At 45.5% G+C, this 16,894-nt stretch overlaps 1 protein-coding gene across 1 annotated transcript in view; it reads right to left on the minus strand.

Annotated features, from left to right (window-relative positions):
• Positions 1–16,894, minus strand: part of Nct (Nicastrin) — a 38,650-nt gene that overhangs the window by 16,597 nt on the left and 5,159 nt on the right. The window contains exons 7-9 of the mRNA XM_065447629.2: positions 14,258–14,364; positions 11,175–11,336; positions 9,892–10,119 (exon numbers count right to left, since the gene is read on the minus strand). Of these exons, the coding sequence (XP_065303701.1) occupies positions 9,892–10,119; positions 11,175–11,336; positions 14,258–14,364 (497 nt within the window). The remainder of the gene's footprint in view (positions 1–9,891; positions 10,120–11,174; positions 11,337–14,257; positions 14,365–16,894) is intronic.

Here is a 16,894-nt window from a genome sequence, read left to right on the forward strand (position 1 = left end):
CTTAGCACCAAAAGCTCCGACTTTTCTGGTGCGCACGTCAGTCCACATGCTTCCAGGTGCTTTTCCGTTGTGCCAACCGCTTCTTGCAAAGTGTCTAGCTGTTTACCTGTCGACCCTCCCGTAGTCCAGATGGTGAGGTCGTCAGCATATATTGCGTGACCAATGCCTTCTATTTGCTTCAGTTGTTTGGGTAGCAAGCTCATCGCCAGATTGAATAGCATCGGGGAAATGACGGAGCCTTGTGGCATTCTCTTTTGCTGTATGCCAAATTTCTCAGAGCATAAGTTGCCTATTCCCACTGTGGCTGTCCGTTCTTTCAGAAAAGCGTTGATGTAATTATATATATTTTCCCCGCAGTTATATTTGTTGAGGTGTTGTAGTATGGCTTCGTGTGACATGTTATGGAAAGCCCCTTTCACATCAAGTGCGAGGATGGCTCTTTTGCTGTGCGTGTCCAGTTTGTCAATGACTTTTTCCTTGATTTGCAGTAACACGTCTTGCATAGACAGGTGAGCTCTAAATCTGAACATGGTGTTTGGGATGTGTCCATTGTCTTCGAGATGTTCGATCATGTGGTTGTGCACCATGTGCTCGTAGAGTTTTCCAGCACATGAGGTGAGGGATATAGGTTGAAGGTTCTGCACGCTGATGGGCTTGTTGGGTTTAGGTATCATGGTTACTTTGGCATGTTTCCATTCCGGTGGTACTTTACCGCGTTCGCAGCACTCATTGATGTATTTTAAGAATGAGTCTACAGAGGGTCCGTCAAGGTTCCGGAGTGTCTTGTTGTTTATTCTGTCGTACCCCAGCGTCTTGTTGTGGGTGAGCTTGCTCAAGGCCCTCTCGATTTTTGCTTCTGTGAAAGGCCGATCCAGTTCTATATTTGGGTTGCCTCGATACTTGTCAAAGTGCAAATCTACAGTTATGTTCCGCTCCGTACCAAGGAACTTCCCCTTCACTTCTTTGATAATGTCTTCCTCTTTCCCCGGGAGGTTGTGTATGGGTCTCTGAACTTTCTGTTTTGCGGCGTTCATGTTCTCCTTCTTTAATAGGAGAGTCTTGAGTGCCGCCCAAGTGCGCTTGCTGCTTAAGGTCCCTTGAAGCTTGTTACATGTTTCGCACCAGTTCTTTCTTTCAAGTTGTTCAGAGTACTCCTGCATTTCCTTGATCAGCTTAGAGATTCGAATTTTGAGTTTCCGGTTGCACTTGTTACACTTCCAGCGTTTCGCGAGTCCCCTCTGCGCCTCCCACAGGTGGAGTAAGTGGGGGTCGACCATGGGGGTGTCTTGTGACAGTTGGATTGTCCTCGTATGCCTCTCGGCTCTTTCCACGACTCCTCTGATCTATATTTCTATGTCGTCTATCGGTGCATTAATGGCACTCTCGTCTTTGCGAAAGGCCTGCCAGTCCGTGATCTTGGCTTTTCCGACCTTCATCGTCGCTTTGTGGTGGAGGATGATCGTTTGCACTACATAATGGTCGCAACCCAGATTCTCGTCCATGCAGCTCCACTCATACTGTTTGAGTCTATGTACGAAGGATTATTATAAGTATTATTATTATTGCTGTAAAAACCCGCATATAATACGAGTTTTTTTTCCTATTATTAGCACCTCAAATTTCTGCCTCTTACTATATGCGGATCTCAATGGAGGAAAAATTTCAGGCAGAAAGTTGGACTCGAAGTTTTGGTTTCATTATTGCTGTGTGGCTACGGCTCGACTTCATTATTGCTGCTAGGCTACAGCTTGGTTTCGTTATTGTTGCGTGGCTACGGCATTGTTTCTTTACTGTTGTGAGCACACCTTGGCAGCAGGCATGTAAACCATGTTTTGCGAAGTGCATCTTTTTAATTCCACATTGAAAGAGCAAGATGTCAGGGCCACGGCTCGGCTGCTTTCAAGAGAAAGGCGATTTTAGCCGCACAGGGCATCAGCAACAGTGCGGCCAGGAGGCAATTAGGCGTCAACAAGGGAACCATTTGCGAATGGTGACGAGAGAAGGAAGCCCTATTCAAGTGCAGCAGAACACGAAAAAGCTTTCACGGCCTGAAGAATGGGACATTCCCAGAAATACAACTTGCCCTGATGGAGTTCGTATGCCAACAGCAAGCCGCACATCTAGCTGTGAGTGTGGAGCTTATGCAGGCAAAAGCTAGGGAGGCTGCAAGAGAAAAGAGGCTACCAAGCTCCGCCTTCTAAGCGAGCAAGCACTGAGTTTATAGTTACATACGTTACATATAGTTACGAACAAAATGCTCAGAAACTTAGACGATGATTCCATTAGCTATCTAACGAAGTACATGCAGGAATGTTGGGAAAAAGGCGAGCTCCCACAACAGTGGAAGACGGCAAGCATTACTTTAATACCAAAACCCGGGAAGCCTCCGCAATTGGAAAACTTACGGCCAATTTCCTTAACTTCATGCGTGGGGAAACTGATGGAGCACGTCGTCCAGACCAGACTGATGGGCTTCATGGAGCAGGGCGATCTGTGGCCACATGAGATGGTCGGGTTCCGACCTCAATTGTGTACGCAGGACGTCATGCTCCAAATCAAACATGATATAATAGACTCAAGGTCTAAAGATGCAAAAGCAATTCTGGGACTGGACCTCACGAAGGCTTTTGACAACGTAAAGCATGAGGCGGTCCTGGAAGGGCTGAACAAGATTAATGTAGGTACCAGGACATATCGATACATCAGGGACTTCCTGACGGGAAGAACTGCTTGCATGAAGTTCCAAACGCTGGAATCCCCCACAATTGAGCTAGGGAGTAAGGGTACGCCCCAAGGATCAGTGCTGTCTCCCCTACTCTTCAACGTGGCTATGCGAGAACTCCCCGAGCAATTGGCAAAGCTCGAGGGATTAAAATTTAGTATATATGCGGATGATATCACCCTCTGGGTCAACCGGGGAAGTGATTCAGCCATCGAAAGCATGCTCCAGGCCGCCACCGACATCATAGTCGATTACGCGGCCGAGAGAGGCCTAGCATGCTCGCCGCAGAAATCAGAATTGTTTATATACAATCCGAAACACTTAAGGTGCAAGGCACCGTCGGAGATCAAAATTAAGGTGGCGGGTAAAGAGGTACCAATAGTAGAGCAAATTAGAATCTTGGGCCTGATTCTCCAGTCACACGGCTACAATGGCGAGACCCTCAAGAGGCTGCAGAATCACGCATTACAGACCCTGAGCCTAATTAGGCGGGTGGCCAGCAAAGGTCGAGGGCTAAAGGAAAAAAATTTATTTAAGCTAATACAGGCGTACATATTCAGCCGGGTGAGCTATGCAACGCCATATCTCGATTTGAAAGTGGTGGAAAGAGAAAAGATTGATTCTCTAATGAGAAAATGCGTAAAACGAGCGCTGGGACTGCCCATGTGTACATCAACAGAGAGACTGATGGCTCTAGGAGTGCACAACACATGGGCAGAACTGGCGGAAGCGGTGCGAACCTCTCAAATTGAGAGACTTAGCACCACGAAGACAGGAAGAGCCATATTGGCCAAAGTTGGAATAAACCCGGACAGAGGCCCCACCCAAAAGGTGGAAGTAGATAGGGAAATTAGAAAAAATCTGATTATCCCCCCTCTGCCAAAAAACATGCACCCGGAACATAACAAAGACAGGAGGCATAAACGAGCCGAAGCATTAAAAATTAGATTCGGTAATATCTCGGAGCATGAGGTGGCCTATGTAGACGCGGCGGGAGGTAGCGGCAGTTTTACGGTGGCAACGGCCGTCAGCGGCCGGGGTATTCCCGTGACTGCTGTCACTCTTCGCGGGCGCAACATAGAAGTTGCCGAGGAAATTGCGATCGCATTAGCTTGCGCTGGAACGGACGCGAAATTTGTGATCAGTGACAGCAAAACTGCCATACAAAATTTTAGCAAGGGAAGGATCTCGCCCTTAGCGGCAAGAATCCTAGGCCAGAGAAAGCTAGATAGAAAAATTCAAATAATTTGGACTCCGGCGCATGAAGCCGTCCCCGGCAACGAGGCAGCCCACGAGCTGGCTCGAGATCTCCACCGCCGAGCCGCTACGGGGCCCCTCGATGACCGAGGGAGCGGAGAGCGCATGCTAAAATATGGGGAGATCACGCAGCATTATAGATTGGCTCGTAGACTGGTATCCCCGCCAGACCCAAAATTAAACAACAGACAAGCAGTCGCGTGGAGACGACTACAAACTTATACATATCCGCACCCGGTTATGGCGAACCACATGTTCCCCGAGGCCAGGAGCGATAAATGTAATCTTTGTGGGGCGAGAGGGACCCTCGACCACATAATATGGGAATGTCCGTACTCTCCCGGGGGAACGCACAAAATAGATAGTAGAGACACCTGGGAGACCCTGCTGCGCAGCTCGGACCCTGAGCTCCAGCTCCGGCTCGTCCAACTGGCCGAAGAGGCTGCTGGGACCCAAGACCTCCCAGCCTGCATCTGAGGCGGCGGCACTCGCCCCCTGACCTGTGCGTCAGGGGGTGGGTAGATCACCTTTTTCCGTTGGACATTAAAGTTTATTCTATCTATCTATAGTTACATGTGCCGTACTGAATTTTCCTTATGCCGCCAAAGTTCGATTTCACATAAGCTGCCCGAATCATTCGAAAAGCTGCTTGTGACTTTCCAGCGCCACATTATTTTGCTGCGCAAGTCGAAGAACTTCCAGCTAGGGCAAATTGGCAATGCTGACCAAACACCGGTTTATCTGCACATGCCATCGTCTCTCACCGTGCACGAAAAGGGCTCTGAACAAGTTTATGTCTGGTCCACTGGAAACGAGAAGATTCGAGTTACCGTCATGTTGTCATGTACGGCAGATGGCCACAAGCTCCTGATCTATGTCGTCTTCAAGCGCAAGACAGTGCCTAAAGGTGAGGAGCTGCCAAAAAATGTTTTCGTGAGATGCCATGAAAAAGGTTGAATGAATTAGGATCTTGTACTCGACTGGATAAAGTCCGTGTGGTGAAGGCGGCCTGGCGCACTGTTGTTGTTCCAGTCCATCCTCATGCTGGACGCGTTCTGTTGCCATTTGGCCGACTCAATGAAGAGGCTGTTGTGCGAATCCCAGGTGGGATGACGCCTCAGCTGCAACCTCTAGATGTTTGCGTCAACAAGCCGTTCAAGAATGCGGTCAAGCGGTGCTATGTAGAGTGGATGCGCTCAGGTGAGCCTGCAGTGACGCCGACCGGGCGGCTGAAGCGGGCATCGCGAGTCACGCTATGCAAGTGGAGTGTGGATGCATGGACGAGCATACCAGAGGATCTTGTGCATCGCACCTTCAAGAAGTGCGGCATTTCGAATGCACTCGGTGGTACAGAGGATGAGTACCTCTGGGAAGATATGTCCGACAAGGAACTATCTGAAGAGAGCGCAGCTGAGGAAGACAGTGATTGAAATGCTTAGTGCAATTCAAATAAATGTTTTCACCGAGTTTTCCTCACTTGCATTATACGCAGATAAAAAATTTTTTTTCCCCATTTTGCATTCCAAAAATTTCACCTGGGGGTTTGTATTATACGCTGGTTTTTATGGTATTATTCCTCTGGCTACATAATGCATTTTGAAAATCTCAGTACAATATTTTATACTCTGCACCTCACTTAAATGTGGCCACAGCAACCAAAAACAAAGCCTGCTAACTTATGCATAATGTAATCTAATAGTATATAACTAATCTTTTATGCAACTATGTATAACAGCAGTTTATAACACTTGCTTCCATGTTTACTGCCTGTTCGTCCACTCTTTATTTAAGGATTGTAACAATCCTTACTTTAACTTTTAACCCTAGTTTCGGCCTTTTGGCCGTATCTTGGGGGTTACAGCCCTTCAAAGTTTACACTTGAAGTGTTGACACCATGGCCATAAGAAAAGAACTGCTGAACAGCTAAATGCTCGTGAACTCAGGATAAGTTGATTTCAAATCTCGGATCACTCCTCCAAAGCTCTGATCTCTATACAACAATAAAAACGAAAAAAGAAAAGAAAAAGAAAAAGAAGGGGACATTTAGAACGTGAGTTTTGACAAATATGCTGAATATGCCGTGTTGAACTTGAAGCCCCTGTTGTTGCTTCCTGCAAAAATAGTGGGCTTCACGAGGCTTGCTACCATTCCCAATTGTGACACAGCCATCAATGTCATTGCCATTGGTGTTGCTTTCTTGAAAGACCAGCTCTGGTGACAACTATATAGAGCAGTTTGCAAATGCCTCATGAACTATGCTGTCTGATTACTGCACCCCACATAATTTACCAACAACATCCAAGTGACACACTTTGCATACTTGATTGGAGTTTCCGAAGGTGCTGGAGATTCTACATCACTAGTTTATGTTACCTTACAACATGTACCTACAACATCCAAATGTCCCGCTTTGCACACCCGATTGGAGTTTCTCAAGGTGCTGGAGATTTTCTGCATCACTAGGTTATTTACTGTTTCAGACAGCATTACTGCTATGTACTGTCAGCCAAAAAAGTTTACAAACCACGGGATCTCAGATCCAAGACCTTTCAAGTTTCGAGATCCACAAGGTCGAGGGCGTTTCTTGTTTCTGTTTTTTTTTGGTCACGGAAAACAGGTGCGCGTTACAATCGAGGGTATGTTAGAATCACGTAAAGTCGATTCTCCCAATACATTAAAGTTGCAGTAAATACAGAAAGCTGCAGTTTTGCTCGAAAGGCGAAGCACTGATTACGATAGGAAATTAGTAGACAGCTATATGAAAAGTAAAGATAGTAGTTTTATTGGCCGTATAAACTGTTAAAGATTTGCTTACTAACTAAATTAACAAGCATGGTGTCTCGCGCGCACAAGCAAACATGAACACATCTCACTCAATGACCGCGGAAACTATTTAAATGCTGGAGTGAGGAAGTGCGGTAGCAGGAGTGAGGGAATTGACCTCTGTGAGGTTTCCTGCTTCAACGCGAACTAAGCGACAAGAACACAGCGTGGTGCGCTAAGATGCGTAGACTCTTGCCTCCGTCGCAGATCGCTTTTAAGATAGTGGCCGCGCGGCCGCCCCGTATGTCGCAGCCGCAGGTGTAGTACGCCTCTCCTGTTTGCACCAGTCCCACATGCAAGTTTTGGGAACTCCGAATCCCTGTGATCCTGCCCGATTTCTGTCCGTCTCCACACATGCGATCGCTTTCCTTTTAATTGCAGCATTGTCATGAGCTCAGCATGTCTTTGCAGTCGGCACTTCCGTGCTGATAGAGCAAACGCAGAAAACGGGAAGACGATGCACTAACCTACGCCAATGGAAGCATTGCCTAAGCCATTGCCTAAGCACACATACTACATACAGCACATGGAGAAAGCTACGGCAGCTAGGCTCGAAGCACCTACGAGGCGGCCATTTTGAAATGCTGATGGAGGTATGGTAATGCAGATTTAGGATCGTACCTGATTCTAACGCGCGCGCAATTTTTGGACCCATTTTATGGGAAAAGAAGTGTGCGTTAGATTCGAGTAAATACGGTAAATCTTTGATTTTCCAAATGAGAAAAAGCTGTATTTCTGTATTAAAGAATGAAGTGCGCAGTATTGTAAAGGTAGGTCATGGCAAATGGGTGTAAGAGCGTTTCCCCCCCCCCCTTTATTTGGTCATGGAAAACGGGTGCGTGTTACAATCGAGGGTGCGTTAGAATCGAGTAAATACGGTAGGTTAATTCTGCATGTAAGTTGGCCCCTCGATTTTAAGAAGGTCAACATATATGGCATACGGCAGCTCCAGCTAGTGCCATCCCCTCTCCTCTGACCATCTCTTGCAGACTATAATGTGCTCCCTGATAGTTATTTCATGTCACTGTCAGTCCATGTTTGTTCTGTCCCCCCCCCCATGTCATCTTACATCCTACTCCTTTCTACACAACTGAAGTGTTTCTGCTGCATGGTTCTCTTGCTTTGTCCTTATTCCTCAGCAGCCCCCTCCTGCTCCTGCACACGAATTCCACATAACAAAATGCCGACTTGCACATGGCCCAACCGTCAGCAGAAAACAGAACACAATATATACAGCAAACCCCCGTTAACTCGAAGCTGCAAAAACAAGAAAAAATGTTGAGAGGAGTTTCAAGATAAGCGAAATCACTAAAACAGAAGCCCACTGGCCACGGCAAGACCACATGGAGCTTTGCAAAATGCCACCAATAAAAATATTGATCACTTTAGCATGTGTTGGCCCCAGACACGTCGGTATTTATGGGCAATGGCATTACTGAAACTGTGCCAAGACAGCCATGCATGGCACAGAGTCAAGACAACTGATCCTAATGCAATGTTTGAAGCCAGTCACCTGAGCATAACTGGTTCCAGACATCCAAAAATGTGATGCTGCTACTTTCTGCAGAGTGCTGAATTCAGGACAATTTCACTTTTAAAACAGAAACTGAACTGCAGAATAGTGCAAATGTTACGTCTTTAGCAGGCACCCGCGAATTACATGGCATTTACACCTCACCATCACACAACCATGAAGCAAGTGTCCTCATTAACCCACGATCTCGCTGAAATGTTACGGGCTCGCATGCTGACTTCTTCTGGGCACAGTGCTTAGGCTGATCGCACTTGCTCAAAAGTGCCGATCATCTTGCTCAAGGTCACATTTAATAAGCTGCGACCGTTTTTGAATTTTCATGTGTTTTTGAGAGTGTCCTAAAGGAGAGGAAAAAATTACCGACGATTACGTTACTTCCTAATGCGAAATTTGAGCGCAGCAAAATAGCCACCGCACAGGGCGAACGGCAGCGGCAATTTCGGCTCGGGCGGTGCACATATACAGATCCGCCGCCACCGATCTGGCTCTCTGATTGCCACCGCACAGGGGTTGCATTGGAGGAGGAGCGAAGAAAGGAATTAAGTTCGAGCCGGCGCTTTGACAACCGGAGACTCGCAGGAAGAGGGGGGAGGGGGGCGGCGTGTACACCCAGCGGCAAACGATGGGGGCAGAAGCACGCGCAGCAAGCGGACAACACGATAAAGGGAGGAGGGAAGAGATAGCAGCGACTGACTGATGCCGCTGACGCCGATAGTGAGTCAACCCCAGCTGCGGAGTTGGTTTCAGGGACAACGCCGCCGATGCCGACACAAACAATATGATACCCTCGCTTCCGCAGCGCTAAGAACCAGGTCTAGCCGTGGGAAGCTGGTCACGTATTCGTCGACGTGCCGGGGCCTACGTGAAATAACCGGCGCGTCGGCAACTGAAGAGCACCCTATCCGCCACACAAGAACAGGGGGGGGGACCCTTTCCTCCTCTTTCTGCATGGCGGCGACGGTGTTCTATGCAGTCACGTTATCTTGACTCTCTAGCGGCGTCAGCGGCATCCAGCGGTATCAGTCGGTCGCTGCTAGCGCTGGGGGGATGAAAGGGGGGCGGAGCTGGTTACGAGGCCGACGACAACGCCGACGACGACGCGAAACCCAGGAACGGACGCCAAAGAGCTGCGCTCTAAAAAAAAGAAGCTTCCCGATTACCAGCTCAACACTGCTGCACAAGGCCACAACAAAGTGGCAGTGTCCAGCCGAGCAAGGGCGCAAAGCAGTGACAGGCAGACAGATGGGGGAAACAAGTTGGGAGTGCAGTTTGGCACAGCATCTGGCTTAGTTAGTGAGCTGCTGTCGGCTGAAAATCGAGTGCAAGCGATTCTGCCAACACCGCTACGTTGCCTTTCCCTGGTAATTTCTAAGTCGAGATCTTGAGACATTTAGAGTTCAGTGCAGAAGCTTTTCGTGATAAAGTGAAAAACACCTAGGTTGACACCCATGGCCGGCAAAAAATTTCCACTTGAATAATATTTCGGGATTTTAAAGTTTGAGTCAATGAAGGTTTACTGTACATAATAAACATCCATCAAAAGAATAATGCCTACCGTCTGGTTCACTTCAGCAGAGCCTGTCGAGACAGGATCTGTGTGCAGGTAAATGGTGCTGGACTCTCCCAGTGGTGCCACCTGGCTGAGCTCCACAAAGTGAGAGATGTGCTTCAGGGCCAGATTTGCCGGCTGCACCTTGGCCGACCCTGATTGGTTGACAAGTGGGAACTGGCCCTTTTCCATGTCGTACACGATTCGACTAGAGCCAATGTAGTCAAAGGCTTCCTGGAATTGACAACAGTGGATGATAGAGTGCAGTGTTCAAAACTACACAGGACCTGAATAGAAAAACACTTTCACTTCTAGTGGCAGCAACAAGCCAAAATGAATGCTTCACTGAAAGAAGAAGACAACTGCACTACGAAGCTAAATGAGGCGTAAAAAAATTTCGAAAATATCTCTGCAGCCGAATTGTAGATATGATTACCTCATTACACACATGTAATTTGCGTTACGAGCCCCAAAGGCAGGTTACTAATAAGGTTTGGCTGCGCTAGAAACCATATAAAGCCTATACCAAAAGAACATGAAGTGCTAACCAGTCCATTGAAGTGTGGTATTACTAATGACTTTCCAGCATTGCTGCGAAGGATAAAATGTGCACTTGCCTAAGCTCAAATTAAAAACAAATGATATGCTGATGTGTTATGGTCCCTATGGGATTGTTGTTGGCAAAGTTATTCTTGCTTGAAAGCTCTCACCATTCACTGAAATGCAATAATTGGGCTCTGCCTCCGAAAACATTAGCTGTGAGGTTTGTTTGGAAAGGTTATCTGAACTTACTTTGGGGACGACCCTTATATATGTGATTTAAGAGTAAAATATGATCCGATATCTAAACAAATTTACAAACTTATAATACCAGGACCACACATATATGCAACAAAATACAAGCAAAATTTTGTAAACGGGGTCTGGCAACGAGCCATGATCCCTTGGCTTAATCCGAGACATGCACATATATCTACATAGCTGATGCTGTTTCTAACACAAGATCACGACATTTTATGAAAAAGTTCTTCATGCAAGCCATATCTTGGTTATCTGGACTTAGTGAGCTTGTTTTCAGCTACTTCGCAGCAGATTTCACATCATTTCAGTAATGCTTTAACCCCGGAAAACAAGAGGTTTTAATTAAAAATTCCCAGCCTAGTTACGCGATCTTAATATGCATGAAAAATGTGAGCCAACAACATTTAGAGATGTAGCTCTACTAGAATTGTTTTATCCATGAGTGAATTACATAATAAGCTGTATGCAGTGACTTTGACAGTACTTACTCCATTAAACAAAACAAAGAGGACATTGTTCTTCACAAACTCTGGTTTCTGGGCCACCTTCAGTTGGTTAAGCATCTGGGCCGCTACGAGCAACGTGACAAAACTTGACACTGACGAGTGAGCGCCGGGTGCAAGGCCATCGAACATTGAGAAGGTGTCGAGCTGCAAGAACAGAACAGGGAACAGACAACTTGTAGTAAACAATATATGAAACCTGTGGATAATCCCTTCCGCAACAAACAGTGACTTACTGCCGGTGAAAATTTTGTATTTTTCCCCTTTGTACAACCAGTGCACAATGGTTGCAACATGCTTGAACCAGTGTGCATTCGTGACAGACAGCGTTAAAAAAAAAGGATGATGAACGAGGAGAGAAGACCAGCATCACTTTTTATGCCATCTGTTCTTTTTTCATTATCCATCATGAATGTCTAGTTATGGGTCCAGTTTTCTACACTGCCATGCTATTATGCAACATGAACACAAATAGCATTAAAGGAACACTAAAAAGAAACCCTAAATCAGTTTAAAACAGATACAAGTGTTCTTTCAGAACTATCCTTTTTGTTAATTTCTTGGTTATTATATTAGAAAAAAAAATGAAGGTCGAAGTCTCACATCCTAAGTTTCATGCTGAAACACTGCTGATCACAAATCTCAATTTGAACCATTGCAGCTCAGTACAAATTCTTGAAACTTGCTAAGTTTTATCTTGGCCTCATTTGGATGTGATGTAGCCCATATTTGGCGATTAAAATTGAAATAGGCCCGTGCAGATGGCATCATCATCAGTCTCGTGTGCCTCTCTCTCACCGTCTTTCCACCCCTCCGAACATGAATGGGCTGTGCTCGTAGCTCTCTGCCGCACCACCATCCGAAACACAAACGGAGTGTGCCAATTGTGCTAAGAGCGCTGTTCTCAGATTGCTCAGTGGCCTTTCGTTTTGCACAGTTCTGCCAATGGATTATGCTCTTTTGTTGGTTGCGTTGAAGTCGTTCCTGGCCATGTGGTTTCTCAGCCTCATTTGGCTTACCGCCGAAATGGAAGACAGCTGTTCCACCCATTGATCACGGGCAACCCACAACGTTGTTGGTGAGAAAGAAAGCGCACTGCTACAGATTTCGAAACAAAGTGCTTTTAAGTGAAGAGGCAATCGTCGTAAATGTGCTTGCAATGGAGAGCGATGGCGACATTGACAGTGACGACAGCAGCAATGACGTGGTTGGGCAGGCTGCCTCAACGTTGTCCTTGCAGGAGGCCCTGTAGATCATTCAGTCCCTCCAGGGCTTCATTATCGCGAGGGACCTCGTTGTACTACATGGAACCCCCGGATGCCTTGGAGAAGGATGCTGGCAAGTTTCACGTAAAGCAAGCAAGGCTGACAAACATGGGGTTCTCTTGTGCAAGCCAGTGAGAAGCACGCGGTGAGATGCTTGTGGCAATCTCACCCCACTGTTTCTTCTGGATTTTTCCAGCTGAGGGGCTGCCACGGCAATCTTCTTGCATTCTTTAAAAGGTAGCTTTTTGGGTCACCAAAGCAATGCCTCAGCCAAGTTTACATTTCACTTGCCGCCCATGACCCCTCTTTGCAGTTATTAGCCCCGAGAACGAACTACAGGGGTGCCCTCGTTTTCTCTGCTTGTATACTTATGGTGATCATCTGAAATATATTTATGAGACATCTTCGTTCGCGAAAATTTATTCAAAGAGCTTTTTTCTTAGATGGCAATACAGTTCTAAAAGGCAACACTACAGTGCCAGCCGAAGGAGCTCAGACCAGGCTACTGCGGGTTTTTCATGCGCGGATAGACAACCGCAATAACATAGCATATAAGAATCCAGTTATGATACCATACCTGCCACGGTGCAACAAATATGTCACAAATGCTGGCTATATATTACTTTCTGGCTATATATGAGTTCCTTCTGAAACATTGCTGTTGCACATGCTGCTGTGGCATAATGTGACATGCCATTGCATCGCATCCACACGATTCCCTGATCATCAAATTTGGAGCCTTCATTACTTGCCTGCCAGTCTGCTACTGTGCAAGATAAATTAGGCAAGTTTTGCCACCTTGCAGAAATATCTTAACCGAAATGGACAAATGTTTTCACAAGCAGTATCCATTCAAAATGTAGCTCTTTGCAACTTCACTAATAGCTATCCATTACTGAGCGATGAAGATTTTAACATTTTTCTGACGCACAGTTAATGGACACATAGCCATAGGTGTGCGAATAGGATCTCGAAATTTCAATACAAACTGCATGCTTATGACCCAATTGATGTATTCAATTACAGCACTTGTATTTATAAAATTTCTTTGATTATGGCTGAATATACAAGCACTGAATTGAATTCTGGGGTTTTCCACGCCAAAACCACGACCTAATTAGAAAGCACACTGTAGTGCAGGACTTTGGAATAATTTAGACCATCTGGGGTTCTTCTACATGCACCCAATGCACGGTACATGGGCATTTTTGCATTGCGCCTCCACCAAGTGTGGCCACCACGGCTGAGATGTGATACTATGCCTTTGAATAAACAAGTCCTACCAAGATTATTGCAGCCCGTCTGTGGTAGAAAGTGTTCATTCCACAAGGTACACTGACCATATTGAGAAGAATATGAAGCGAACCGTGGACTGCAGTGATCACTTTCTTGTTCATTTACAAGCTACCAAGTTGAATAGACTTGTAAACAGCTTTCCATAAACTGAAGAGAATAATACAACCTTTATTGTGACCGCTTGTCTTTGTGCTTCTTTTTGTACATATAGGAGCAAAAAAAAAAAAAAATGCATACAAATAGGTATTCAGAACCTTTACTTTAACTATACTGCCATATTCAATGAGAAAATTTCACCATCTATACTAGAAGCATATAAAGGCTAACGCAAGCCTATGATTAGGCTCCAATGGCCAAACACTGGACTGACGTTTCCAACATTTGAGTCACCTTAGCACTACAATGGACAACAGTGGACAGTCATTTGGCCCCGCTTTTAGTGCGACACGGGTAAAATTTTCAAATGCGTACATACAAACTGCTTGGAAGAGTGCAGATTTTCCTTACCCTTGCCCCGACGACAACCACAGAACGGTCGCTCACTGGCTTTTCATTGGATGTGGGGTACAGTGTAGAGATAACATTTCTATCTGTGAGAGGATCACAGTAGCGCACTGCAAAGAAAAGGAAAGTGGGGAAGAGGCAAAAGGGATCATTAGCCTCGTTACAAGAGTCTGGGACGTGGTCAAGGTACACAAGCATCTTTGCATTTCGCATTCGTCAAAATGCGGCTGCTGCAGAAAGAATTGGAAATTGCAGCCTTGTGTTCTGAATGAACCACATTCTGATTATGAGGCACGCTGTAGTGGGGGACTCTGGAAATTTTGACCACCTGGGGTCCTTTAACGTGCACCTAAATCTAAGTACATGGGTGTTTTTGCATTTCGCCCACATCGAAATGCGGCCGCCGTGGCTGGGATTCGATCCTGCGACCTCGTGCTTAGCAGCTCAACACTATAGCCGCTAAGCAGATTTCTATATATACTAGATGGCACCATAGCATTAGGTGTCGGCCAACCGTCTGCCAAGCAGAACATGCTACTAAAAGGTTTACCGAGTACACAAGTACAGTGTGGTGACAGTCATTTTGCATGCGTTTATGTAAACAACAGAAATGTCTGCTTTATCTCTGACATGTGCTCCCATGAGGGCAAGCATTGCAATACAGTAACAGCCACCATGTTTGCCGTCATAAACATTCTGAGGCAGTACATTGCACCAATTAATTTCATTTTGCTTTCTTATTTTCATATGTGTTGCTCGGAGTAGCCAATGCCGCTGATAATGGTGGTGTATCAATTTCTGAGCCAATGACAAAGAACAAAAAGGAAAGTAAATGGCTTTCTATCTTACTTCAATAATTGCTATACGAATAGAAGCAATCGTCACCTTTGAAAGGTGACTAAATCTTTATTCTGCAACTGTCAACAACAACAACAATAATAATGAGAACCAAAGAAGTGAACAGTACCATCTGACTGCAAAGCATTGAAGAACACAGCTTAAATGTGTAAAGCAGTGACCATGGTTATACCATGCTGCGCATGCCCATGTGTTTTGTACTTGCTGCTGTTAAACTTATTTAATTTCTATGGAAGTTTATTTTTGTGAAGACAAACATACTACCTTTAATAAAGAAATACTGAGATGGTGAAACACACTAGATTTTGCATTTTCAATTTCTTGAACAGCTTCATCTCAAATTTCTTTAAGAAAAAAAAAAGTTAATGTATTGGTCATTTCCTTTATTGTAAAAGAACCTTTGTAATCCCTTTGTAATCGATGCTTATGTGTAGAGTTTCTGCATTTTATGAGATGTAATACGTAATGTAGCTATAGATGAACTGTATCTGCAACAAATAAGCATTGGCATGCACAGGCAAGGGAAACTGCAATTTAGGAAGAAGGTCTATATTGTGCAAGTCTACAAAGTAGTACAGATATGACCATAAAAATCATGCTGTGGCCATAGCATATTAAAATAATATATATGCAGATCCTACACACTATGGGAATCAATGTAAGCAAAGTTTTCTGTGCTGTTTGCTTTGACTGACGATAATTAGCAGTGGTGTTGATGGCAAATACTTAATTTCCTCAGCATTTAATCCAACACGAGAGCGGTGAGTTGATGTTAAACATTATGCCTGCACCTCAGCTGCTTGTCTGTGTGGTATACAGCACACACAGCGAGATGTGTTTGCTTGAGGCATTGCGTGCCACACTTCATAACCTCCGAGAGGGATGAGCATATTCATTGCCTTACATGACACATCACATCGTAGCAGAAGTATTAAACTTTAATTGAATTATGAGGCTGTCAGTGCCAAAACCACAATAGAATTTTGAGGCACATTGTAGTGGCGGACTACGGATTAATTTTTACATCGTGGTGTTCTTTATTGTGTCCCTAAATCTAAGTGCACGAACGTTTTTTATTTCGCCCCCATTGTGGCTGCTGCAGACGGGATTAAATCTGCGATTTTGAGAAATGCCATAGCTGCAAAGCTAGTGCGGTGGGCACAACAGTGTTGATTTGATGTGTGACCACTTCCGTAGCGTCGCCTAGACCATACAGTGCGCTTTAATGCGGCTCTGCTTCTGCCTGCTCAGTGCAAGTTTTCCACTTGACAAATCTGCATGGTGTTTATTTTTCAGAAATAGCAGAAATGTACCACACCGTACCTTGAATTAAATTTACCCCATCTGCTTGCAACTGCTGTCGTGTTTATAGTAGTAACGTTTCCTTGCCTTCTCACATCACCTTTTCCCTATACCTCTCCCCTTGTATAGAAATTGCAAGCGAAGAGTGGCAACGTTGCTATTTACTTGTTTCACGACTGCATCGCTTCTACCCATTCTCTGCCTCCATTCCCCCTTCCTGCCTACCATTCTATCTAGCTTCCCTTTGGACTTCCACATTAGTAGGATGGTAAGCACTGCGATTTCTGCAATGCTTTTGTGTGGGGTTACAAATAATTCTAGCTGTGAGGCTAAGGTGGCAACACCCAAGGAGCTCCACAGGACATTGTTCAAAGCTTCCAAACGAGTTTCTTGCATCGCCTTTCCTCTCTGCTGCGCTCCTGTCATGTATACACACACTCTCAACCACTCCCTGACGCGGTGTGCCAGTCAGTGGCAGCA

This window comes from Dermacentor albipictus, chromosome 4, assembly GCF_038994185.2.
Source record: "Dermacentor albipictus isolate Rhodes 1998 colony chromosome 4, USDA_Dalb.pri_finalv2, whole genome shotgun sequence".
Lineage (NCBI taxonomy): Eukaryota > Metazoa > Arthropoda > Arachnida > Ixodida > Ixodidae > Dermacentor > Dermacentor albipictus.